The sequence below is a fragment of the Ovis canadensis genome, chromosome 2 (genome assembly GCF_042477335.2).
Source record: "Ovis canadensis isolate MfBH-ARS-UI-01 breed Bighorn chromosome 2, ARS-UI_OviCan_v2, whole genome shotgun sequence".
NCBI classification, from domain to species: Eukaryota; Metazoa; Chordata; class Mammalia; order Artiodactyla; family Bovidae; genus Ovis; species Ovis canadensis.
The window spans coordinates 135950767-135978738 of NC_091246.1; the positions used below are offsets into that span (position 1 = coordinate 135950767).

At 36.4% G+C, this 27972-nt stretch overlaps 1 protein-coding gene across 9 annotated transcripts in view; it reads left to right on the forward strand.

The window, feature by feature from the left end:
- The window catches only part of ZNF385B (zinc finger protein 385B), a 362959-nt gene that overhangs the window by 285283 nt on the left and 49704 nt on the right, over positions 1–27972 (forward strand). For 6 of the 9 annotated variants that reach the window (XM_069574271.1, XM_069574279.1, XM_069574273.1 and 3 more), the window contains one exon: positions 6655–6765. In XM_069574271.1, the coding sequence (XP_069430372.1) occupies positions 6655–6765 (111 nt within the window). Of the gene's footprint in view, positions 1–2364; positions 2404–6654; positions 6766–27972 lie in introns of all 9 variants that reach the window. The other 3 variants (XM_069574272.1, XM_069574275.1, XM_069574274.1) reach the window with 1 other exon arrangement.

Sequence of the window (27972 nt, forward strand, 5' to 3'; positions counted from 1 at the left end):
ACATGTCAGTTCCTGAATATTTGAAGTTCTAATGAGACCCTATTGTCTCATTCTTTTCCATAAATCCAGTCATGGAAAAGGAAAGGATGAAAACTAGTCATTCTTTTTGTACTCCTGTAATTTGACAATATTGTGATTAAAAAACTGATCCTTTGCCAAACTTCTGGAAAGCTGTAAGTCACAAGGACTTAATAGCTGAGATCTGTTTTGTAGTAAATCAAGGACAGGTGCAAATGATGGCCATCACCTGCTCTGTGTAACCTCTAAGTATTTCTGGAACTTTATTATTTTTTTTCTGTATGCAAGCCCAACAGTTACAATGGGGAAAGAGAACAGGGCAGCCCCAATTTTTATTTATGGATTTCCTGAAGTAGCCCAAGAAGAAATGGGTTTATCCTTAGAAAGACATATATTGGTCAGAAAGAAAAAAAAAAGCTGAGACTCACTTCTCCAGGAAACTTACTTAAACACCAAACAGGACTTCTGTGTAGCTTGACTGGGCAGCTGCCCTTCAGGCTGCAGGAAATTCTAGAAACACTCCTCCTTTCTTCACAATTCTTACCTTCTACAGCAGTGCTACACACGATATCCATAACCCTGCTTGGTGGTCTGTTAGCGGGGAAGAGTGGGGGGAGAGACTGCTGCCTGAGTTTGAATCCTGACTTCAAACCTACAGACTCAAGGGTGACCAGTTCTTAAGCTTCTCAAAGCTTCAGATTCCTCATTTGTAAAAGGAGGGTAACAGTGGTATCTGTCTCACATGATGGTGGAGGCTGCACGAGATAATCCCTTAGTAGAGTTCCTGGCACATGCGAAGAGTTCTGTAAATCTAAGCTGCTCTTATTAAGATGTTTATTCTTATTATTACAGCTTAAAGTATTAGCCATGCAGTCGTGTTCCACTCTTTGTGACCTCATGGACTGAAGCCCGCCAGGCTCCTCTATCCATGGGATGAAGATTACAGCTAAGATTACAGCTTAGAGAAAAAAATTAAAAGGCAAATACAGCACATTGATGTCACTGTTAAAGGGAGGATCCTGGATGCTTAAAGTGTGAGAAAATCAGAAAAGGGGGGAAAAGTTCAAAGTAAGGGTGGGGCAAGAGGAGACAGACCTTCGTGAGCCTTCTCTTGCCTCGCTGATTTGCTTAATCATCACCCTTTTTCATTTTTACAATGTCCTTTCTTGTGTTTGACTCATCTTACCCCATCTAATTTGGGACAACATCTGGAACATATTAGACCTCCAGAAATGTTTGTTGAATGACTGATCTTTAACTTTATAAAGTCAAAAACCTTATTTCTGCTCCTGTTGAGTAGAAAAGCTAGTACTGCTTGCTAGACTTATAATAAGTGGTTGCCAAATGCTTCATAGAACATCGGTTAAAGCAGATAGCTACGTTTAACATGAAATGTCCTCATTTTCCAGAATAGTATGGATACCCAGCCACATATGAGAAACCCTGGTATAATTCTGGAGCAGTCTTTTTTGCTATTTAATTAGGTAGCGCATGGTTTGCTCCCCTACCCAGCCCCATGTGATGGCCGGTGAAGTCATTGTAAGACTCATTGTAAGTTCATACAATTTGAACTTCATCCCCTTGAAAATTATTGAGATAGGTGAACGGTTTGTAATTTTATTTTATTTGCCTAAAATTCCACCCAGGAAAATTATCTCAAATGTAAATGTCATCTAGTACTAAGTTCTTTGTTCATGTCTTCCCTACCCCTGGATTCTCTGCCCTCCCCTAGACGTCATCCTGCCTTTAGTGAAGTGTTGCGGTGTGTTTTTTTCCCCTTGGCTAGGTTTTATTTGCAACTGCATGTGTTTTTATATGATTGCTTACACTGTGTGGATATAAATTGCTTTTTGGAATAATCAGTGAAAAAGAACTCATACAAATGAGTTCTTAAAAAAGAATTCATACAAATACAGATTTGTAGTTCCATAAACTTTGTGAATACCCCCAAAGATACCTGTTTATTCTTATTTTGATATTGAAAATATAATAGATGGTATGATAACATTAGCTTCATGAATTCCTTTTATAAGTACTGTAATAAAATGGTTAATTTGTCCATACATACCCTCCAATTGTCTCCTCAATTCCTGGCAACAGCCACAACCCCATCTTTCCTTTTTATTGCCTACCAGTTAATTGCACTAATAGGTTTTACTTTTCATTTATGCATGACTTTCATTATAAAAAATGGCAAGTGCTAACTCTTGCTGCTTTTTAGTTAGTACATATTTCAGACTTTTTAATCAGAGATGAGCAAAGCAAATGGATTTTTTTAAATTTCATGTGAATATGCTTGCTAGCCTCAAAATTCCAGATGACTACTTCTGACTTTTACTCTTTTAGAAAAGAAGAGGCTTATTTGGGACCAATAAATTCTGCCAGGTAAGGAATATTGGTAGCTAGAGCTATGTGGTATTGTTTTTTTTTTTTTTTTCTCTAGAAAAGCTCTTTTTAGTACTGTTTACCAGTGAATCAGTCTTCTCAATTCACAGACAGGTTTCGTGTGCAATGTGAACTAACATGAGCTAATTTAATGAGTATTTAACAAGGCATTTGTTCATTTAAAAGTGATGTAAACATTTTAATAAAGATGTTTGAAAACATTTGTGCATTTTTAATAATCAAATGTGTATGGAATCCAATTGAATCTTTAAAAACAAGAGTTTGTTGTATAATTGCAGTACCTTAAATAATTTTCCTGAGTACTCTACATATAAAATGATATGATATTGATATATACTGTTGACTATACTAAATTGAATAATTTTCATTTATCACATTTTATGATTTATGAGAATGTTTTTATTCAGCCTGATTGTTTTATTCATCTTGAAAATTGGTGATTGAATAAAAGACTTGCCATTGATTTAGTTATACATATGAAATATATAATATTTCTTTATGAAATATGAAATATCTCTGGTGGCTAAGACAGTTAAGAATCCACCTGCAATGTGGGAGATCTGGGTTCTATCCCTGGGTTGGGAAGATCCCCTGGAGGAGGGCATGGCAACCCACTCCAGTATTCTTGCCTGGAGAATCCCCAAGGACAGAGGAGCCTGTTGGGCTACAGTCCATGGGGTCACAACAAATCGAACATGACTGGGACTAAGAACAAATCATTATGATTAGAGAGAAATGAATTTGCATTAGAGGAAGAAAAAATTTAAGTTGATATAAATTAACATTATAGTTAATATTTTTATCTAAATTTTAAAGTATTTTAGGAATACTACAAGAAAAAATTCAGGATTTTACTACTGTATACTTTAGAAAAAGAGAAAGATATAAAAGCATTTTCTATGTTGTTGCTAAGTCTGGATCCTGCTGAAATGACCCAGATATTTGTAGTTACTGCGTGCTAAGTCACTTCAGCTGTGTCTGACTCTTTGTAGCCCGCCACGCTCCTCTCTGTGGGATTTTCCAGGCAAGAATGCTGGAGTGGGTTGCCATTTCCTTCTCCAGGGGATCTTCTCTACTCAGGGATCAAACCTGCATCTCTTATGTCTCCTGCATTGACAGATTCTTTACTACCAGCACAACCGATAGCCCTTCAGATGGCAAACACTGAAAATATCAGATAGGCAGTGTCTGTTTCAAAATATTGGATAAATTGACAAGTTTCTTTCTTATACCATTTAAAGTCTTCTTTCAACTAAATTATGTCCTCCCAAGTGACATATGAATAAGAAATATAATTATAGAATTCTATGATAAACAGGGAAAAAGAAACAAGATTGAGACCGAAAAAAAAAAAGTGGACCTTTTCTTGAAATACCTATAACAAAATAGAGAATCAAGTGGAAAATAGAGAAAATTTGTTCCAAGTGAGAAATATGAAAGATAAAATTTTCATGTGATTAGCAGTTAAGCCATTCAAAGGATGAAAAGAAGCCAGAGTTAATGACAGATGCAAAGGAATAGAGTAAAAGGACTGTCTTATGAGGATAAGTAGGATTATATGTATAAAGTAGAGAAGTCGATTCTAGCTAAGAATTTCTTGAAGGAACCTCTTTAGTTTGCTTCTCATGAAACAGATGGGTGGGAACTCACCCGCCTTTATATGGGGGTGCTTAGCCACAACTCACCTTTCAGGAAGAGAGCACTCAGCTTGGGAACATAAACAGTATTTTCAGGTTATAGGGTATAAATATGAGATTTGAGTAGAATGCATTTGTATTAGGAGTTACTTGAAAAATTATGTAGGCAGCTAACAGTTTCAAAAATTCAAAGGGAATGTTTATATCCAAGGTTGTATTGGAAATCTCAACAGATATCTTGTTTTACTAAAAATTTGGAAAATTAGGTTTTTGTAGATGTATCTTTGTCTATGTTTCCATATTGAAGTATGAGAACCACTAGGATGTGCAGATTTATTTTAGATGATGGAAGTTTTAATCTTTAACTTTCAATATATTTTTTGAAGTGAAACTATGATTTCATAAGTATCATTGTTGCATTCTTAAAAAGTCTATTTTAATATGATTTAAAGAAAAATGTTAGAATAATAGTATATATAATAGTATAGGCATATTACAAAAATGATGAAAGGAAATGTGTTTAGGAAATATTCACATTGTTTTATTCTAGCTAGTTCACATGTCACTAGAAGACAATGGCATCCCACTCCAGTACTCTTGCCTGGAAAATCCCATGGACAGAGGAGCCTGGTAGGCTGCAGTCCATGGGGTCGCTAAGAGTCGGACACGACTGAGCCACTTTTACTTTCACTTTTCACTTTCATGCATTGGAGAAGGAAATGGCAACCCACTCCAGTGTTCTTGCCGGGAGAATCCCAGGGACGGGGAAGCCTGGTGGGCTGCCGTCTATGGGGTCGCACAGAGTCGGACACGACTGAAGCGACTTAGCAGCAGCAGCAGCAGCAGCAGCAGATGTATTTTTTAGAACCTTAGAACAAAAAATATCTCAATAAAATTCTCTTATTTTTTTAGCTTTGCAAAATAGTGCAAAGTTTCCCATCCTGCCAATAAAGTTTGGCTGTTTTATTTTTAAGCCTGTCTAAACTGTTTTGCCATCTCTAGTAACAATCAGAAAGTTACAGGTTCATGTTATGCAAATTGATGAGACTTAAGTATTTACACTGTGAGTATACTAAGGAAGTGGACTAGGGTTTAATTTTCTGATATTTCGAGATTTTTGCCCATAGAGGTTTTTTTTTTAATTCTTGTTAAATGAATTTTAATACAATCAGCTACAACCTTGAGCAAAACAAATCCCCAGATTTTCCAGTCATGATATTTTATATTAAATAGTTAAATGTAATACTTTTAACAGTTTTTTTTTTCCTCTTTCACTTTTTAAGTTATCATAAATAAAATTGACTTTTGGAGAATGCCCACAGTCCTGTAGATTTCCATACATGTATAAGTTTGTGTAATCATCGCTTCAGTCAAGGTATAAAGTAATTCTATTACTCTCTTTGAATTTCTAAGTGTTCCAAACCATATAACTTGTATTTATAGTAGGAATACATTGTCCTAAACTTGTAGCAAAAAAAAAAAACAACAACTACTTTGCTGTACTGTTTGATAAATCTGTCACTCTCCTTTCTAATGAATTTAGGTTCTTCTGATTGCTAATTGTACACTTGGTTGATTTATGTCCTCATCAGAAATAGCATTCATTTTTCCTTTCTACCAAATATCATCAACTAATCCAGTCCTAAGCTCTAGCCTCTGGAGATTTCCTAGACGATGATATCAGTAGATCTGTCTTTGTTCACGTTACATCTGTTGATAAGTTATGCTTTGTTCATCATCCGCATTGTTTTTTGAACTGCCAGTTGTCTGACGTTAATGCTGGATTATTATCTGAAGTACACAGGAGAATCACTGCTGCATTTCTTTTTATAGGCTCTGCAGATAGTGTTCTTTCTTTTTCCAAGTATTTTCATGGCTTTGTGCCATGCTTTTTCTACACTATCATTGCATATTTCTCTATCTATGTATGGTACATACAAACCAAAGAGAGGAAAGTCACAGGCTATATGTCAAAACTTTCCTTGAATATTTAAACAAGTGTTGCATCTTAACCATTCTGTTATGGACATTTGAGTAGCATGCATTTCCAATAAAATAAATATCTAGAGTCCATAAACGATAATAAATTATTTTAAAATAAAGATCAATATTTGTCTAACTATACTGTAATATAAGTCTATCATTTATGACTTTACCACAGATAGAAAATTAAGAAATTTAAATATATCTGTAACAGTCATCACTGAGGTCATTTCAGACCATCTTAAGTATTATTACCTCACACAGAGAAAACATTAACAAGTTAATTTTAACCCTGATATTTGGATCTTAAGTTTTCTTGTTCTATTAATCTTTTAAGATTTTTTCAAGGTTTCTTATATAAATATAAGATATCTTGAAATGTTGTGATTCTCCTGTGATTGTTTTGTGTGTGTTTTTATTTTAAAAAGATTTTTCTTTTGCTTTTAATTCTTGGAAATAAGTATATTACTAATGAATGAGATTCTTTATGATCCTTGTTTGGGAACTAAAAGTTAAAAACCTCAAGGAATAATACAGCTACTTTTACTTGTACACACTGTTGTCTGTCCTTTGAAGCTATAAATTGACTGTTTTGTCATTTGCTCCTCAGATGGATCCTGTGCAAAAAGCAGTCATTAACCACACATTTGGAGTGTCCATTCCCCCAAAGAAGAAACAAGTTATTTCTTGTAATGTCTGTCAGCTTCGCTTTAACTCGGATGTGAGTATCACCTTTCCATTGCTCTCTGTAGTCTGTCAGCTTGGAGTCTGATTGTTCTGAACATGTACATCTCTTCATATTACATATTCTCTAGAAGCACATTTATTGTGGGCTGTTGGTGGCCCATTTATTTCAGTGTGCTAGATTTTAAAGGGCTTCAGATTCAACATTAGCAACTTGAACCACAGAGTGGCTAATATCAAAAATCAAGGATTTCTCTGTGTAATCAGTCTCATCTGTATCATTTTATGCTTAATTCTACTGTTATATTTACTTTTCAGAAATACTTGAATAGCAGAAAATATTTTTTAAAGTTTAAAATGCAATGAAAATATGAAAAAATGCAATGAATGTTGAAGAAAACCATTGTTATTCTTGATAGCAAGTATCACATTTAAGTGTGTGTGCCAAATCATATTAAACACCTGAAGAATAATTTATTGCACAGTTTATATTTTCCCAGAAGATAGAAATACAGGGAAGGCTTTGTAAATTATCTTGTCTGGCAAGCATAACCATCCTGTTTAAAAAAAATGATAATAAGAAAAGGATACACATTAATATTTTTTCAAAGTCAATTTTAGAATATAGAAAGAAGATAACAATATCATATTAAATAATATTAGAATGTTTATAATATTCAATTATCAAGTAAAGCCAATGACCAATGCAAATCTGAATCTGGCAACTGTATATTTGGTATTTCCCAAGATATTTTACCATCAATGTCATTTTGCAAAGAGTATGTTATAAGATTCATGAGTTTCAGAAATACTAAAATAGTAAATACCTTTCTTTGTGTATACCAGTAAGTGATATTTTCATAATTCTATTTAGGAAACATAATGAAAATTATAGTCATTGGAAAAGAGAAAATATGCTTATCATGACTTATAAAAGTATATTTAATGCAATTTCAACCAAAAATCCAATGAATTTTTTTGGTACCTGATAAAATCTTTTTCCAATTCCATATTCAAGAATTAAAATGTTCCCAAATAAATTGAGAGATATATAGTACCAATTCACTAGAAATCTTGGTATTGTTAAGATGTCATTTCTTCCCCAGTTGATCCATACATCTAACACAACTTCAATAAAAATCCTAGAAAGCTTTTATCATAGAAAATACCAAGACATTTCTTAAATGTAATAGAAAAGGCCTATGATAGTCAAAATGTTTTTCAGGAAAGAACAAAGTTTGAGTACTTATACTTTTTTATTTTAATACTATAAAATCTATAGTAATGAAGACCATATTATTGGTGAAAGAGTAGTAGACACATTGATCAGTAGAACAAAATAGACCCACACCTGTACAGTCAGTTGATCTTCAACAAAGTTGCAGATAGTTCAATGGAGAAAGGTCAGTCTTTGCAACAAATAGTGCAACTGGATATCTACATGTAAATTTTTTAAAAAGAACTTTGTGTGCTATTTCCCACAAAATACAAAAATTAATTCAAATAGATCATATGCATAACTATAAACTTGAAACTTTAAAACTTCTAGAAAAAAAATAAGAGAAAATTTATGTGACCTTGAGTTAGACAAAGATTTCTTTGTCTAAAAAAATATGAAATAAAAAATGTGAATTATAAAAGTGCTCATTATTGGACTTCATCAAAATTAAAAATGTCTCCTCGTCAAATGACACTATTAAACTGTTAAGAAATTGAAAAGAAAAACTACAGACTAAGAGACAATATTTATAAGACACATGCCTTGTATGCAGAATATTTAAATAACTTACAATTCAATAATAAATAATAAATGGGCAAAAGACTTAAATAAGCACTTTACCAACAGTTCTCAACATCATTAGCTGGTAAGGAAGCAAACTACAGTGAGATACCACTATATCTATTAAAATGATAAAAATTAAACTAATTGATATTACCAAATGCAAAAATGAGGACCAACTGGAACTCTCATTAACTGTTGTTGGAAATAAAAGGTAGTACAGATCCTTTAGAAAACAGTTTGATGGCTATTTATAAGAATTTTTATAAAGTGGTAGATTCATTTCTCATACAGCCCATCAATCCCACTTCAAGGTATTTATTTATCCAAGAGAAATGAAAACATTTGCCATATTTACATGTCTTTATAGGAGCTTTATTCATAATTGCCCAAAACTGAAATTAATCCTAATGTCTAACAACTGATGATGAAATAAACTGAAATATAGCCCTACAATGGACTCAGCAGTAAAAGAAGTGATATACCAATGCCTCTCACAATATGGATGAATTTCAAAGGCAGTGTGCTAAATAAAATAAATTGCACACAAAAGCTATACACTGTATGGTTACACTTATGTAACTTTTGCAGAAGACAAAACTGTGGGGACAGAAATCAGACCCAGAGTTAACAGGGACTGAATTTGGAGTTGAGAAGTTCATCACCAAGGGGCATGAGAGAACTTTTTTGGGTGATGGAAATACTCTAAATCTTCGTTGCTGTGGTAGTTACACAACTGTTTTGTTTTGTTTTTTCCTTCAAAACTCATAGAACTCAATACCTAAAAAGAATTTTACTGTATGTAAAGTATACCTCAGTAAACCTGACTAGGAAAACAAAATCAATGTGATAGGAATCATGAAATATTTTGTAAATTGAAGACTAATTATAGAAACATACCTACCTAATATAAAACTACAATATTGCTACTAGATTTAAGGTATAATAATTAAAGGATTTTTTTAAAGAAAAGATGGAATAATAAATACCGAAAATAGATCCAAGTATATTTAACATTTTTGCCCAGTTATTATCCAAATTTATGTAGCCATGTAGGGAAATTAACATCTTTGTAACTTTATGAATATAAAATGAAAATGTTCACTACCTAACTGGCCACTGACAAAACGAATGCACAGGTGAAGACATGCTCCATATTTAATTCTAGCATTCCCACTGCAGTGATGCCAGATGTTGAAGCATCTCATAATACAAAGCAAAGAGATTGCAAAGTAAAATTACAAAAATCTTGCAAAAGATGCAGACTTTCATGAAGTCATGATTGTCATGTTGGAGACCTGTTTAACACAAGTCACTGACAAATGAGGATCTGCCTGTTAGAAGTATTAATTTAACAAGAGAAAAATTAAAGTAAAATGTTTTAACTATCAAGTAAATAATAAAAACTTTTGCAATTATGAATCCCTTGAATTAAAAAAAAGAAAACATTTATTTACATGGTCCAAAAAGAAAATTAATTTTAAAAGAATCATTGAAGAATATTGTTTCATCCTATTCCCATCCTCCTACTCTCCATGCCTTTCTCTGTCTATCATAACTACATTACTATTTCTTGCCTATCTTTCCTGGGTTTGTTTACACAGATATAACCAAGTATGAATATATACTCAATCTCCTTCCTTTTCTACATACAAGGTAGTATACTATTTATGCTTTACTTTTACCCTTGCATTTTTTTAACATACCAATATATCCTAGAGAATTTTCCCTACCAGAACCTAGCAAGCCCCCTCACTGTTTTTTCATAGGTGTGATAGACAAAGATGTCCACATCCTAGTCTCTGGACTCTTTTACTATATTACCTTGTAAGGCAAAGGGAAATTAAGGTAGTCATTGGAATTAAGAGCACTAATCAGTGACCTGAAAATAACTGTCCTGGATTATCCCACAGGCCCAAAGGCCCTTAAAGGTAAAAGAGGGAGGCAAAATGAAAGGTTAGAGTGACAGGATATAAGAACAAATTGAGTGGCCATTGTTTGTTTGAAGGTGAAAAAAGGGACCACATGCCAAGGAATATGGAAAGTTTCTAGAAGTGATAAGTCAAGGAAATTGACTTAGAGCCCTCAAAAGAGAATGCAGTCCTGCTGACACCTAGGTTTCAGCCCAATGAAACCCATGTTGGACTTCCAACCTCAAGAACTGTAAGATAATAAATATGTGTTGTTTAAGTCACTGAGTTTGTGGTAATTTGCTACAACAGCAATAGAATACTGATACAGTAGTCTATGTGTACATGTCCCATGGTTTCTTTAACTAGTCCCTTATTGGTGGACACTTAGGTTTTTTCTTATCTTTGGAGTTAACATCGATTTTCATAACCAATAAATGACAGATCTTCAAAAGAGACGTGGGTTCTATCCCTGGGTCAGGAAGATACCCTGAAGAAGAAAATGGCAACACAGTCCAGTTTTCTTGCCTGGAGAATCTCATGGACAGAGGAGCCTGGCAGACTACAGTCCATGGGGACACAAAGAGTTGGACACGACTGAAGCAATTTAGCATAGCATGCTAGTACATAAATTTGGGTCTCTTGCCTATGGATCCACAACTCTCCCATTATCTTCTGTTGCCTTAAAAATTAACTCATTTTCTTAGCACTTACTGTGCTCCTATTTTATTTTATGCCAAGCACTATACATACTAGGGGCTTCCCTGGTAGCTCAGCTGGTAAAGAATCTGGCTGTGATTCAGGAGACCCCAGTTTGACTCCTGGGTTGGGAAGATCCCCTGGATAAGGGATAGGCTACCCAATCCAATATTCTTGGGCTTCCCTGGTGAATCAGATGGTAAAGAATTGCCTGCAATGCAGGAGACCTGGGTTCAATCCCTGGGTTGGGAAGAATCCCTGGAGGAGGATATGGCTATCCACTCCAGTATTCTTACCTGGAGAATCCCCATGGACAGAGGAGCCTGGTGGGCTACAGTGAGTGGGGTTGCAAAGTGCTTACACTATGCTATGTGTGACTAAGCACAGCATAGCATACATACTAGACTCCGGAATCCAACAGCAGCTTTTACTAGTAAACAGGGTGCATGAAAGCTTTCAAGGATTAACCTTATTGGATCCTCTCAGAACATATTCTGAGTTTTCAGCTCTATATGTTCATTATTCTATACATAGAAATGCTGCACAGTGTAAAACATGGAATTAAGGGTCCTTGAATGTGATTTAACCCCTAATTTTGAACTTTGATAAACCATTTCACCACTGTGGGCCTCAGTTTCCTCCTCTGTAACATAGCCTAAAATGGACTACACGGTCTTTGAGAAGATCATTCCATTAAAAATCATTTCATGGTATTTCTTTAGAAGGATGAGATTTAAACACTTCCATCTTACAGGTGGAATAGCTAAGACCTAGAAAGAATGACTGTGCATTTTATTTGTTATTTGTATCATGGGTTGAGTGAGGGGAGGTATGTCAGTCTTCTTGCTACAGCCTAGAATTGCTCTGGGAGCAGATGCGTCTTTAACATGAGCTTCATTCAGTGTCAGTAATTTTCTTTGAATTTACTAACAGAGACATGGACAGATGTACCCATGAGCACGTGACCACTGGCTTTCTTGTCATTGCTAAAGCTCTGTTGATAATGGAGAAAGAAAGTAAATTTCTGAGTCATGCTTAGACTCTGGGCAGGAAAGCCACAAAGTTTGGATGGCAAATTCACAAGTGTGACATATACATGTTCTCAGTGTTTAGTAATGGTGCTATAATCTGCATAACTGAGCTCTGAAACTGAGCGTTCTTTATTTGCGGGAGAGTTTATTATTTTATAATTACCCTATTTACATGTTAATGTAAGAATTAAGAAGATGCTCATCTTTATTTTCTTTAATAACATTTTTAAATCAGCCTAAGACTGAATTGGCTTTCCTCTTCAGTGTAGAAAATATGTTTATTGAAAAATCTGGGAGGCAGATTTGCACAGTTAAACAGACTGCATTCTGCCATTCTCCATTACCCATATAAACTGTACCAGGGCAGACTTCAGGCATAAAAATTCAATGTGACCTAGTTTAAGTGTCCAGTAACCCCCTTTGTTCAGCTTTTATCATCTCAATAGAACTCCACTGTTGGAAAGCAAAATGCTACAGCTTTATTTACACAATACAGCATTATGCAAATGAACAAGCATTAATCACAAACATTTCCCAAGTGAACCTTTGCAAATTGACACCATTAACTTTGCCAAGGGGCAGGCGTTGCAGTCCAGGAATAATATGTCTTTCCAACTGAGTCCTAGACATTTGCTCAAATGTGTACATCACCCATATCCCTATTTCTTCTTGACCACCCTTTTTCCTGAATAACATGGTTTAGGCTAAGCACTGAATGAAATTGTCCTGAGCTTGAATGCCCCCTTCTTCTCCAGTGAACAAGTACACTGCAACTCTAGGGTGGCTATAATTTGATAAGCTTAAATCTGAATCATTCCTATTAGCTGGGAAATATGTTTCTAGAGTTAAGCCTTGCCAGGGAAATAGGTCTTCCATATGTTCCATAGTCAGTTTTTAAAAAGACTCTCAAAATTATTGGACTTTCAGTTTTCATACGAAAAGCAAGAAACTAGCACTTTTAACAAAAGCTTTTAAAATATTTTTGAGGCCAACATTTCTTTTCTTGGCTAGGTTGAAAGCTGGCAGATCCCAAATAATTTCTAATTTTCATATTAATTTTAACTTCTTAGAGAATGGTAGCAGAAGGATAAAGAAAACTGACCCTTAAAGAGATTTTTACATAAAATCAGGGCAACTTAATACTCTTGAATGCTTAAAAATAGAGATGATCTTCTTTTATTGTTGTTATCTCAGAGCAGAGTTAATCATAAATACCCTAAACATATGACTGAGCCCTTTATACTTCATGGGCAAATCGAAATGAGAGCATAATGATCTTTTTAATCAAGTTTTATATACTCTAATTCAGGAACTGACCCTGAAATTTTGGTACTCAGCGTTAATATCACAATTGATTAAGCATGAGATGCAGGGTCCCTAACTGCTAACCCCACTCATTTGGAGCTAACTCATTTGACTTTTTTAATTTACAGCATTACTTTTTGAATAGAATTATAAATAAAATCATCTGTCATTCATTTTTATACAAATTTTACCTTGTGGCTCCTCTAAGGTTTTACTTTCGTTGTGTTGTTTCTGTCTTCGTTTTGGGTTTTGATTATCTAGTATCTCCTCGCTCTCATTTTAGCCCACTGTTCTTTTCCCTTGCTATGTTCTATTTCCTCATGTCTTAAGTGATGAGGAGATAGATGACCTCATGCCATTTCATTGATTTACATTAGACTGATATGGTACAAATGGACAGAAAATTAAGGATTTGCTCAGAAGTTAAAATGGCAAAGTGACCAACTGTTTGTGTGAACGTTTCTGTAAGTGACCTAACTCTCTTATTCTTTACTATAAATATCTCTGCGATTTTAGGAAGTGCAATCATCCAACAGTCACCCTCAGTTCATGTGTAATTGATACATCTGCAATGCTTCTTTGCTCTGCATTTTGCATCTTTGTCAATTTAGCAGTTTTCATTTGGACAAGGTTATTTAAATATGCTCTCCTGGGCCTTTCTGCCTGTATCTCTTTTTGTAATTTTAATCTTATGCCCACTTCCTGATTTCTTTCGCAGTTTATGTAATACAGTACAAATTCTCTGTCTTGTATAAACAAACTGCCCCCATCCACCATCTGCCACTCAAGAGGCTTTAGTGTATTTTTTTGCTGGAGGCCCTGGCATTCCCTGTCATCCAGCAGGGATCTCAGCAGTCATGAGATTAGGGAGAAAGCAACAATTTCGGGTCCCACATAAACGCCCTTTCCATGTGCTCTTGGCTGACCCTCCATCTCCTTTGGCCCCCAGGCCTTACTGCATCTCTCCACCAGCTGCCAGGAGGCAGCAAGTCCCTACAGCAGCTGTGGTTCCTTCCCTGGGAGGTCAGAGCAGCAGGGAAATAGGAACCCCTTACACACCTTCTTGGAAGACCTTCCTTGAAGCAAAAGCGGAATGAGCAGCCAGCCGCAAGGGCACCTGCTTAAATTTTCTGAAGGATCAAGCTTTTTGTTTGAAAAATACTCTCCTAGGGAACTTGCATTTCGCTCTTGGCTGCCTAGCTCTGGTTTTAACTCTAGAAATTCTGTGCGAAGTCATTCATGTTTGTCTTTCCCCGTCAGAACATGTTCTCTTCACATCATGTTCCTCCTTCCTGTGTTCTCTCTTCTATCCCTTTCTCCCTCTCCTCTAGCTCTTCTCTGGCACAAAGGTACAACAAATGCACTATTCTTTCCTTCTCTCCTGGACATAATGTATTTATTAAGCTTTTTCAAGTTTAATAACTGGATTCATTGCTTTAAATTCTGAGGCACTTTTCACTTGGAAAGCCCCTAAAATGTACTTTTTAAATTTATTTTTTAATTGAAGGATAATTGCTTTACAGAATTGTGTTGGTTTCTGCCTAGAAGATAGTTTTGTTTACAGTATGTTGAACATAGTAAGGCAGAGGAACCAGAGATCGAATTGCCAACATCTGCTGGATCATCGAAAAAGCAAAAGAGTTCCAGAAAAACATCTATTTCTCCTTCATTGACTATGCCAAAGCCTTTGACTGTGTGGATCACAAGAAACTGTGGAAAATTCTTCAAGAGATGGGAATACCAGACCACCTGACCTGCCTCTTGAGAAACTTATATGCAGGTCAGGAAGCAACAGTTAGAACTGGACATGGAACCACAGACTGGTTTCAAATAGGAAAAGGAGTACGTCAAGGCTGTATATTGTGACCCTGCTTATTTAACTTCTATGCAGAGTACATCATGAGAAACGCTGGGCTAGAAAAAGCACAAGCTGGAATCAAGATTCCCGGGAGAAATATCAATAACCTCAGATATGCAGATGACACCACCCTTATGGCAGAAAGTGAAGAGGAACTAAAAAACCTCTTGATGAAAGTGAAAGTGGAGAGTGAAAAATTTGGCTTAAAGCTCAACATTCAGAAAATGAAGATCATGGCATCCGGTCCCATGACTTCATGGGAAATAGATGGGGAAACAGTGGAAACAGTGTCAGACTTTATTTTTTGGGCTCCAAAATCACTGCAGATGGTGACTGCAGCCATGAAATTAAAAGACGTTTACTCCTTGGAAGAAAAGTTATGACCCAACCTAGATAGCATATTGAAGAGCAGAGACATTACTTTGCCAACAAAGGTCCATCTAGTCAAGGCTATGGTTTTTCCAGTAGTCATGTATGGCTGTAAGTTGGACTGTGAAGAAAGCTGAGCACTGAAGAATTGATGCTTTTGAACTGTGGTGCTGGAGAAGACTCTTGAGAGTCCCTTGGACTGCAAGGAGATCAGCCCTGGGATTTCTTTGGAGGGAATGATGCTGAAGTTGAAACTCCAGTACTTTGGCCACCTCATGCGAAGAGTTGACTCATTGGAAAAGACTCTGATGCTGGGAGGGATTGGGGGCAGGAGGAAAAGGGGACGACAGAGGATGAGATGGCTGGATGGCATCACGGACTCAATGGACATGAGTCTGAGTGAACTCTGGGAGTTGGTGATGGACAGGGAGGCCTGGCGTGCTGCGATTCATGGGGTCACAAAGAGTCAGACACGACTGAGCGACTGAACTGAACTGAACACAGTATTTAAATTCCAACCAGTCTAGTGTTTAAAACAATTTTTCCTGTATTTCCTGAACTTTCAGGCCCTTTGATAACTGATATGTCAAGGAAAACCTTAAACAGTCATTTTCTAATATCTGGCCCTCTTCATCATCACTGGACTTCCCTAATAGCTCAGACAGTAAAGAATCCGCCTACAGTGCAGGAGACCTGGGTTCAATCCCTGGGTTGGAAAGATCCCCTGGAGAAAGGAATGACTACCCACTCCAGTATTCTTGCCTGGAGAATTTCATAGACAGATTAGCCTGGCAGGCTACAGTCCATGAGGTCACAGAGTCAGACACAACTGAGCAACTAACACACACATCACTACCATCAGATATGTCCAACAAATATCTACATATGTTAGGTCCACAGATCAACTTAACTCTTCCCCCCTCTCATCCATACGTATACAGTCACTGCCTGTTCCCCATGCAGACCTACTCCATTTCTCTTGAAGCCCTTGAGATGGACAACAGCTTCTTTAGTCTATTAATTTATACTATATTTATATAGTCACATATAAACTGAGTATACACAATTATGTATAAGTATATATGTATAACTTGTGTTTTTTTAAGAATTGATGCTGATAAAATGTGAGCAGCAGAGTTTTAAGAATACTGGAACTTAGCCTGCTAAGTTTCACCTATGCTAATAGTGGCCTTCCATTCAGAAATTAAATAAGCCATGGAAGTTGGTCCTCATAAAAAGTGAGTTTATGATAAAGGGATTTGGAGAAAGTCACACTCAAACTAAACTCTGCAGTTGGTCATTAAATAAGGAAATGATAATCTCATTGCTGAGTTGGAAAGTGAAAGCTAGTTGCAAAGTTTATATCTGCTGCTAAACAGTACAAATTATTAGATAAATGATAATTTTATAAGTTTGAAAAACCAAGTGATTCTGTCAAGAAGGAAGGTACTGACGATGCAAAGAATCGATAGCATCAAATGGAAGTCTAGAAAATGATAGCCTGCTTTTGTCAAACATTTTACATTTTTCCCATAAATAAGACTATTTATATTGATTCTAAGGTGCGGAGGGTAGTGAAGCAGATAGTAGGTAATTAAAAGCATAAATCTCAGGAGCTTGGGAAGGTAATTCTCGCTTTGCAGGCAGAGCTGCCAAAATGATGAACATTTTTTGCTTCAACATGACAGAAATATAGTGTGGTTACAGGGAGAAGGAACATAGTGAACTAAAAGTTTGCTTCAATAGCTGCTGCTTAAGAAAGCTCTTTAAGAAATTTAGTCAGCCTTTTGAAGGCATATAGTAGTTACTTATTTTTTTTTAATTGCCTTAAATTAGCACTGTAACATTACCAAAATGTTATAGCCTTTCTCAGAACTACCTTATTATAAATAGGCATTTGATCATTTAGAACTTATTTTAAATTCATCACTGAAAATAAAAGGAAGATCAGGATAAAGAGAATCTTTTATTTTTTTTTTCTGGTTCTTTTTTTATTATAAATTTATTTATTTTAATTGGAGGCTGATTACTTTATAATATTATATTGGTTTTGCCATACATCAATATGAATCCACCACAGGTAGACACGTGTTCCCCATCCTGAACCCCACTCCCTCCTCCCTCCCCATACCATCCCTCTGGGTCATCCCAGTGCACCAGCCCCAAGCATCCTGTATCCTGCATCGAACCTGGACTGGCGATTCGTTTCACATATGATATTATACATGTTTCAATGCCATTCTCCCAAATCATCCCACCCTCACCTTCTCCCACAGAGTTCAAAAGACTATCAAAAGACTATCCATCTGTGTCTCTTTTGCTGTCTTACATACAGGGTTATCGTTACCATCTTTCTAAATTCCATATATATGCATTAGTATACTGTATTGGTGTTTTTCTTTCTGGCTTACTTCACTCTGTATGATAGGCTCCAGTTTCATCCACCTCATTAGAACTGATTCAAATGTATTCTTTTTAATGGCTGAGTAATACTCCATTAAGTGAGCATTATGACTTATAAAGACTCATCAAAACATATATTTAACTAATAGGAAATTATATAACAAATAATCATTTGGGGTGCTCTAAGAACACATAGGTGCCTTGTATGACCTGTTACTTTAGAGATTTGTTGTGTTTAATAATATTCAAAGTTCCGATGACCTACTTAATGTGATGTGAAGAACAGAAAATATGAAAGTTTGGACAAGGAAAGCACCAAAACTCACTGTCCCATATGAGAATAAGTTTTCAACAGAAAAACATTAAGCTTCTGTTGCTTAATTCCTTCAAGCTTTGGTGGTTTTGTTGTTCAGTCTCTCAGTGGTGTCCAACTCTTTGCAACCCCATGGACTGCAACATGCCAGCCTTCCCTGTCCTTCACCATCTCCCGGAGATTGCTCAACCTCAAGTCCATTGAGTCAGTGATGCCATGCAACCATCTCATCCTCTGTCACCCCCTTATCCTGCCTTTAGTCATTCCCAGAATCAGGGTCTTTTCCCATGAGTCGGCTCTTCACATCAGATGCACCAAAGTATAGCTTCAGTTTCAGCATTATACCTTCCAGTGAAAAATCAGGATTGATTTCCTTTAGGATTGACTGGTTTAATCTCATGCTGTCCAAGGGACCCTCATGAGTCTTCCCCAGCATCAAAGCTCAAAATCTTCAATTCTTCAGCACTCAGCCTTTTTCATGGTCCAACTCTCACATCCATACATGACTACTGGAAAAACCACAGTTTTGAGTGTACGGACCTTTGCCAGAAAAGTATATCTCAATTTTTTGAATACTGTCTAGGTTTGTCATAGTTTTTCTTCCAGGGAGCAAGCATCTTTTAATTTCATGGCTACAGTCACCATCTGCAGTGATTTTGGAGCCCAAGAAAGTAAAGTCTGTCACTGTTTCCATCGTTTCCCCGTCTATTTGCCATGAAGTGATGGGACCAGAGTCATGATCTTAATTTTCTGAATGTTGAATTTTAAGCCAGCTTTTTCACTCCCCTCTTTCACTTTCATCAAGAGCCTGTTTAGTTCTTCTTCACTTTCTGCCATAAGGGTGGTGTCATCTGCATATCTGAGGTTATTGATATTTCTCCTGACAATCTTGATTCCAGCTTGTGCTTCATCCAGCCTGGCATTTTGCATGATGTATTTTGTATATAAGTTAAATAAGCAGAGTGACAATATACAGCCTTGACGTACTCCTTTCCCAATTTGGAACCAGTTCATTATTCCATGTCTGGTTCTAACTGTTGCTTCTTGACCAGCATATGGGTTTCTCAGGAGGCAGGTAAAGTGGTCTGGTAGTCGCATCTCTTTAAGAATTTTCCACAGTTCGTTGTGATCCACACAGTCAAAGGCTTTAACGTAGTCAATGAAGCAGAAGTTTTTCTGGAATTCTTTTTCTTTCTCTATGATCCAATGGATGTTGGCAATTTGATCTCTGGTTCCTCTGCCTTTTCTAAATCCAGTTTGAGCATCTGCAAGTTCTCAGTTCACATACTACTGAAGCCTAGCTTAGAGAATTTTGAGCATTACTTTGCTAGCATGTGAACTGAGTACAATTGTGCAGTAGTTTCCACATTATTTAGCATTGCCCTTCTCTGGGATTGGAATGAAAACTGATCTCTTCCAATCCTGTGGCCATTGCTGAGTTTTCCAAATTTTCTGGCATATTAAGTGCAGCACTTTCACAGCATTATCTTTTAGGATTTGAAATAGCTCAACTGGAATTCCATCACCTCCAAACATCCACTAGCTTTGTTCATAGTGATGCTTCCTAAGGCCCACTTGACTTCGCATTCTGGATGTCTGTCTCTAGGTGAGTGATCACAGCATCATAGTTATCTGGGTCATTCAGATCTTTTTTGTATAGTTCTTCTGTGTATTCTTGCCACCTCTTCTTAATAACCCTGCTTCTGTTAGGTCTATACCATTTCTATCCTTTATTATGCCTGTCTTTGCATGAAATGTTCCCTTGGTATCTCTGATTATATTGAAGAGATCTCTTGTCTTTCCCATTCTATTGTTTCCTCTATTTCTTTGCATTGATCACTTAGGAAGGCTTTCTTAGCTCGTTGCTATTCTTTGGAAATATGCATTCAGAAGGGTATATCTTTCCTTTTCTCCTCTGCCTTTCGCTTCTGTTCTTAGCCCTCCTCAGGTAACTATTTTGCCTTTTTGCATTTTTTTGAGGGGGGGGGGATGGTTTTGATCACCACCTCCTGTACAATATTACAAACCTGTTATAGTTCTTCAGTCACTCTATCAGATCTATTCCCTTGAATCTATTTATTACTTCTACTGTATAATTTTAAGGGATTTGATTCAGGTTATACCTGAATGGCCTAGTTGTTTTCCCTACTTTCTTCAGTTTAAGTCTGAACTTTGCAATAAGTTCGCAGTCTAAGCCACAGTCAGCTCCTGGTCTTGTTTTTGCTGACTATGTGGAGTTTCTCCATCTTTGGCTGCAAAGAATATAATCAGTCTGATTTCGGTATTGACCATCTGGTGATGTCCATGTGTACAGTCTTCTCTTGTGTTGTTGGAAGAGGGTATTTACTATGACTAGTGTGTTCTCTTGGCAAAACTCTGTGAGCCTTTGTCCTGCTTCATTTTGTACTCAAGGCCAGACTTTCCTGGACTCCAGGTATCTCTTGATTTCCTACTTTTGCATTTCAGTCCCCTATGGTGAAAACGACATCTTTTTTTGGCATTAGTTCTAGAAGACCCTGTAGGTCTTCATAGAACTGTTCAACTTCACCTTCTTTGGCATTAGTGGTTAGGGCATAGACTTGTATTACTGTGATACTGAATGGCTTACCTTGGAAACGAACAGAGATCATTCTGTCATTTTAGAAATTGCACCCAGTGCTGCATTTTGGACTCTTTTGTTGACTTTGAGGGCTACTCCATTTTTTCTAAGGGATTCATTAAATGTTGCTTTGCTGATCAAACATTAATAACACCTTTTAAAAAAATATTATGGGTCTTCTTTTCTCCCTGTGTAAAATTCCTGTGTTAATAACTATTTTGACAAAAGTAAAAGATTTCTGAAACAATTTCCAAAGCATTTTATTGCTGGCTTTTGTCATCTTCCCACTTTGGGGTTGGGGAAGACTTTGAAGGCTTGTTTATTTTTCTCTTTTTTTTGGTACAGATTTCTTTAGTTAAGATTGGGTGTGGAATCCTTAACAGTAAGATAATGTTTCACTCAATTTTTATTGTTTAGATTCTTAAGCTAAAAAATATATGCAGCATACAATTGAAAATCAGATAGAATTTCTTGGCTGAATACCTGTAGGATTCCTGAATGATTAGTTCCTGGCTTAAAGTTTATATTCAGGTGTTATTTAGTATGTGTTTGATTTCCCATAGCTTATTGTTTGTATGCTTGAGTGGGCAATTGGCTATAATTTTCACAGTCTTTACAACAAGGAAAAAAGCATTACTTATGTAAGACAGAAGCAGAAAAGCTGGATACAACAAGAAGTAATCTTGCCTACTCTATTGCTTTCAAGCAAGTGGATAAATTAATACAGTTCAAAGCATTGTGCAAAAGGGATAACTTTTAACTACGTTTACTTCTCAAGCAACTTTTTAAATAGAGTGAGAACATTTGCCCTGGAGGCTAGAGAATTTTAGATATGATGAAAGTGAAAGTCACTTAGTTGTGTCCGACTCTTTGCGACCCCATGGACTATACGGTCCATGGAATTCTCCAGGCCAGACTACTGGAGTGGGTAGCCTTTCCCTTCTCCAGGGGATCTTCCCAACCACGGATCAAACCCAGGTCTTCCACATCGCAGACGGATTCTTTACCAGCTGAGCCACAAAGGAAGCCCTTTAGATATGATAGGTCAGCATTAAGATAATTTTTTGAAGGGTGATAGGGTGGGGTAGGCAGGAGGGCCTGACCAGCTATAAGGAGCTTTATGAGGCATGGCTAGTCCCTGGGGAGAAGATAGCATATGAACAAGTATTGCTCTAGCCAATGTCTAAGATTTCAAGCTAGGAACTTTTGTTGAAAAAATAGTATTGCTGCTCAATTTAGTTCTTCAGGGAGAGTAAAGAAGCTGTCAAATTAGCCAGAGACAGAAGAGGGTCAAAATAGTTCATGCCTAGAAAGGAAAATTCAAGAAATATAATACAGGTTCCCTACCCTCATAGACCTGATTAGCTAGGGAAACAAAACAAATATGCTTAGAAACCTTGTTGAACTGTGTGGTGTTAACTGCTGTAAGGTGATATTAATATAAATTTAGGAAAGCAGACAGCGCATAGGCTAGAAGTATCATGAGCAGAAAGCTAGCATTTGACAGATGCCTCTTCTTCCACCAGGCTCTATATAGATTCTTTCCACATATATTATTTCTGTATTTGTACCGAGTGAGGTTCAAAGAGGAAATGAAACTGTGAAAGGCTTGAGAGATGGTTAGCATTTGAAAAGGAGAGAATTGAAGAATTATTAAGTACTAGAGCTGAAACAGATGGGGCTTCTTGAGGATGTGGTCTATGGGTAGGCTGCAGGGGGTCCACGAACTGTGTAATATTATGCACAATTTTGTCTGTGTATCTGAAACCGTAGTCACTTAGAAAGATGTTGAAGTGATTGAATCTTCCATTTCCTGAGAGAAATGTACCACAGCTTCCTTTGGCAACATGTTCTAGCATTTAATCATTTTTAGTATTTCATCTTACCTAAATCTTTATTTAAAAAAAAGAAAGAGAAAAGGAACCTTGGTCTTTTTTCCCCCTCACTTTAGTTCTGTCTTCTAGGGCACATGGGAAACAAATGTGGTATTCACTACTCAGAAAGTAGATCTCATGAACAAGAACTCCCAAGAATTCTTCATTCTGTTTAGGTTCTGATTTGGGGGGACTGAGAATATGATTCAGCTTTTATTAATGTGTATTTCCTTCAGGTATAATCTATTTCAGCTCTTATCAGTGGCATACCTAATATTTCTGACACCAAGAGCAGATCATTTTTAACATCTCATCTATATGACAAAGTCATTTTCAGAAATAATTGTGAAATTACATAAATAGTAAGAAAACCCAGGAAAGAAACTCAGAGACTTTTTATTAAAGTTTCAGTATATTACTATACCACTAATATAACAGTATAAAAAGGGAAGAAAAGTAAAGGATTGATCCTTTTTAAGTATATTCATGTGTTTTTAAATGAGAGAAACATAAGCCTATATATCATTCTATCACAGAAATGATCATAACATTACAGTAACAAGTAAATTTTAAGAAAATCAAAATTATATAAAAAGTACAATTTGTGTACCCACTGACTTGTACCACTGATATTTTCTTCTTCATTCCTTAGTTTTAAAGCACAGAAGAACCTAAAAAGAAGCATAAATTTTTATTTCAAAGATATTAGCAAAAGTCAGTAAAATCCATCACATATAAGCAAAACTTTTTATTTACTAAACAAAAATAATACATGTCATAGTTAGCACTGTCTCATCCTTAAAGTTCAAACACAAATAAAAATTCTAATCAGTCATGGAAAATGAGAGAATTGAAGAATTTCAAGTTCTGTTTTCTTTGTCTTTAGTAATCACTGTGCTATCATTGTTTATTTCAAACCAGTTATTGAAATGCTAAAATATGAGTGGCACAGAGCTTGCAAACTTGATTCTTAAGCATTAGGAATTTACTTTCAAAATGAGTAAGTATAGCAGAGCCATTGTGAATTGGGTGTTTGATAACATAACTACAAGTTCTGTATATTAACTCCATGCAGTTAATTAAAAGACAAGTAAAAATATATGCTACTTTTAAGTTTACATACATATTACTATAATTCAGCTATAATCACAACAATTGTTTAAAACAGACCAACACTTTTTTTTTTTTCAGGGTATAGTATTTTATTACTGTTTAGAATTACCACCTGTAATGATAATAAAAAGCTGACCTGTTTTCAGTTAGTTTTATTACTGTTTTCAAATTATCTACAAACAGTTCAACTCCTTATTTCCTGTGCTGAAGTGGGCATCTCCTCTCTCCCCTCCAGTATACCATGTATGCCTGTGTGCTAAGTTGCTTCAGTCATGTCTGGCTTTTTGCACCCTAGGGACCATAGCCACCAGGCTCCTCTGTCCATGGGATTCTCCAGGCGAGAATATGGAGAGGGTTGCCATGCCCAACCCAGGGATCAAACCAGTGTCTTTTATGTCTCCTGCATTGGCAGGCAGATTCTTTACCACTAGCGCCACCTGGGAAGCACAGACTCAGTTAAACTTAGCATGGAGATAAAGTTGTGCTGATTTATACTTGTAATCTCCAAATAGTTTCCTTTTTTATCTTTAACAGTGCCCACTGCATATTCTCTGAAATGTAGCTTTCATTATCTCTGACCTGTGAACTTGAAGTGACCTGGTTTTTGCTCTGGAAAGAAATAACTTTCTATATTATTTGAGAGACACCTATGGAATCCTTTTTTTGTGTGATGATTTATTTGTTCCTGTCATGAATTTTTGGCTTTTTCTTATACCATTTAAGAGGAATGGGAAAGAATAGATTTATTAAAGGGGACTTAGGTTATTCATTAGTTTTGTAAATTGAATCATGTAAGCCAAAAAAATACCCTATATGCACTTTTAAACTAAAAATACCAACAATCTCTTTTAAAGATCTAATTTATACATTTACACAGATGGTCATAGAAAGGGGTATTCACAAACATCTGTAAATGTTGGTGAAATGATGGATGTCTCTATTTGTAAAATGTCAAAAAGAATTACTGAATGTGCAGATATAGATTAAAAAATACAAAATTTGAATAACTGAAAGGCATTCTCTTCAAGCTAGTTTTCTGAAGATCTAGACATTGAATAATTGTTTTTTGCATGAATTTCCATTTTTATAAGTGCAGTAAATTCTTATTAATTTGGACAACACTAATTAGGGATTTGTGATAATTCAGGTATGGGCTAAATTGTACTTTTGTTTGGCCCAAATTTGTTCTTCAAAGATAATGCAAATGAGTATTACAAAGAAGGATGAAGCATAGAGATTTAGAATACCAACAGAACCAATTCTTTTGTGATTATGTAAGCACTTTAAGGGCACTGATTAAAATGCAAACAATGATATAATTTAAAATAATTCTTATATACTTTAACACATCACCTAAGAATCTCTGGTAGCTAACAGCATTTCTTCCAAATGTTCAACTTTTCAATTTTTTTTATCATTCATTATGCCCTTTACCCAGATTATTCCACATTGTTGAGGTTTTTCTGAAATTACAATCATCTAGTAACACCTAATCCCATTCTCTTTCTTAAAAAGCAAATGATATTTCTATGACTTGGTTAGTATTTTCCCAGGAACTCTTTTGAGTCAAGTGTTTGAACTTAAATGGTATCTAGGTTTTATAGTTCAGACCAAACAAGCATTGTTTTGAAGGATGACTTATCCAGTTTAGTTTCCTGCACTGGTCAAATTGACTAAATGATCCATAAGTCACTGATTTTGTGTTCTGACCTGGGGCAATCTTGATAGACAAGTGAGTGAGCCACTGTATATAAGAATTGTCTTTCCAATAATTGCGGAATTAGTCTGTTAGGAATCTGTTCATCCCACAATGAGGTGGATCAAGCAGCCAGATCTCCAAAATCATACCAACTGGTAACCCCTGCTTCAGTCCATCGTTTCTTACCATAGGCAGAAGTCAGTCAGGAATTTGAAGTAAGTTCAGTTCAGTTCAGCCACTCAGTCATGTCCAACTCTTTGCAACTCCATGGACGGCAGCACACCAGGCCTCTCTGTCCAACACCAATTCCTAGAGCCTGCTAAACTCATGTCCATTGATTCGGTGATGCCATCCAACCATCTTGCCCTCTGCCGTCCCCTCCCACCTTCAATATTTCCCAGCATCAGGGTCTTTACCAATGAGTCAGTTCTTTGCTTCCAGTAGCCAAAGTATTGTAGCTTCAGCTTCAGCATCAGTATTTGGGCTGATTTCCTTTAGGATGGACTGATTGGATCTCCTTGCAGTCCAAGGGACTCTCAAGAGTCTTGTCCAACACCACAGTTCAAAAGCATCAATTCTTCAGTGCTCAGCTTTCTTTATAGTCCAACTATCACATCCATACATGACTACTGAAAAAACCATAGCTTTGACTAGATGGACCTTTAATATGCTGTCTAAGTTGATCATAATTTTTCTTCCAAGGAGCAAGTGTCTTTTAATTTCATGGCTATAGTCACCATCTGCAGTGATTTTGGAACCCCAAAACATAAAGTTTGTCACTCTTTCCATTGTGTCCCCATCATTTGCCATAAAGTGACAGGACCAGATGCTATGATTTTAGTTTTCTGAATGTTGAGTTTTAAGCCAGCTTTTTCACTTTCTTCTTTCACTTTCACCAAAAGGCACTTTAGTTCCTCTTAACTTTCTGTCACAAGGGTGGTGTCATCTGCATATCTGAGGTTATTGATATTTCTTCTGGCAGTCTTGATTCCAGCTTGGGCTTCATCCGGCCCAGCATTTCACATGATATACTCTGCATATAAGTTAAATAAGCAGGGTGACAATATACAGGCTTGATGTACTCCTTTCCCAATTTGGAACCACACTGTTGTTCTATGTCCAGTTCTAACTGTTGCTTCTTGACCCACATACGTATATTTCTCAGGAGGCAGGTAACGTGGTCTGGTATTCCTATCACTTCCCACAGTTTGTTGTGATCTACACAGTCAAAGGCCTTGGTGTAGTCAATAAAGCAGAAGTAGATGTTTTTTTGGAACTCTCTTGCTTTTTTGATGATCCATCCGATGTTGGCAATTTGATCTCTGGTTCCTCTGCCTTTTCTAAATCCAGCTTGAACATCTGGAAGTTCATGATTCACATACTGTTGAAGCCTGGCTTGGAGAATTTTGAGCATTACTTCGCTAACGTTGAGATGAATTCAACTGAGATGCATTCAATTGCGGTGAATGCAATTGTGAGATAGTTTGAACATTCTTTGGCTTTGCCTTTCTTTAGCAATCAGTGAACTAAAATGAACTAGCATGGGCGGATTTAACTCAGATGACCGTTATATCTACTACTGTGTGCAGGAATCCCTTAGAAAAATGAAGTAGCCCTCATAGTCAACAAAAGAGTCCAAAATGCAATACTTGCATGCAGTCACAAAAACAACAGAATGATCTCTGTTTGTTTCCAAGGCAAGCCATTCAGTATCACAGTTCAGTTCAGTTCAGTTGCTCAGTCGTGTCCAACTCTTTGTGACACCACAAATCGCAGCATGCCAGGCTTCCCTGTCCATCACCAACTCCTGGAGTTTACTCAAACTCATGTCCATCGAGTCGGTGATGCCATCCAGCCATCTAATACTCTGTCGTCCCCTAATGCTGAAGAAGCTGAAGTTGAATGGTTCTTGAAGACCTACAGACCTTGTAGAACACCCAAAAAGATGTCCTTTTCATTATAGGGGACCAGAATGCAAAAGTAGGAAATCAAGAGATACCTGGAGTAACAGGCAAATTTGGCCTTGGAGTACAAAATGAAGCATGGCAAAGCCTAACAGAGTTTTGCAACGAGAATGCACTGGTCATAGCAAACACCCTCTTCCAACAACACAAGAGAAGACTCTACATATGGACACCACCAGATGGTCAACACTGAAATCAGATTGATTATATTCTTTGCAGCCAAAAATGGAGAAGCTGTATACAGTCAGCAAAAACAAGACCTGGAGATGACTGTGGCTCAGATCATGAACTCCTTATTGCCAAATTCAGACTTAAATTGAAGAAAGT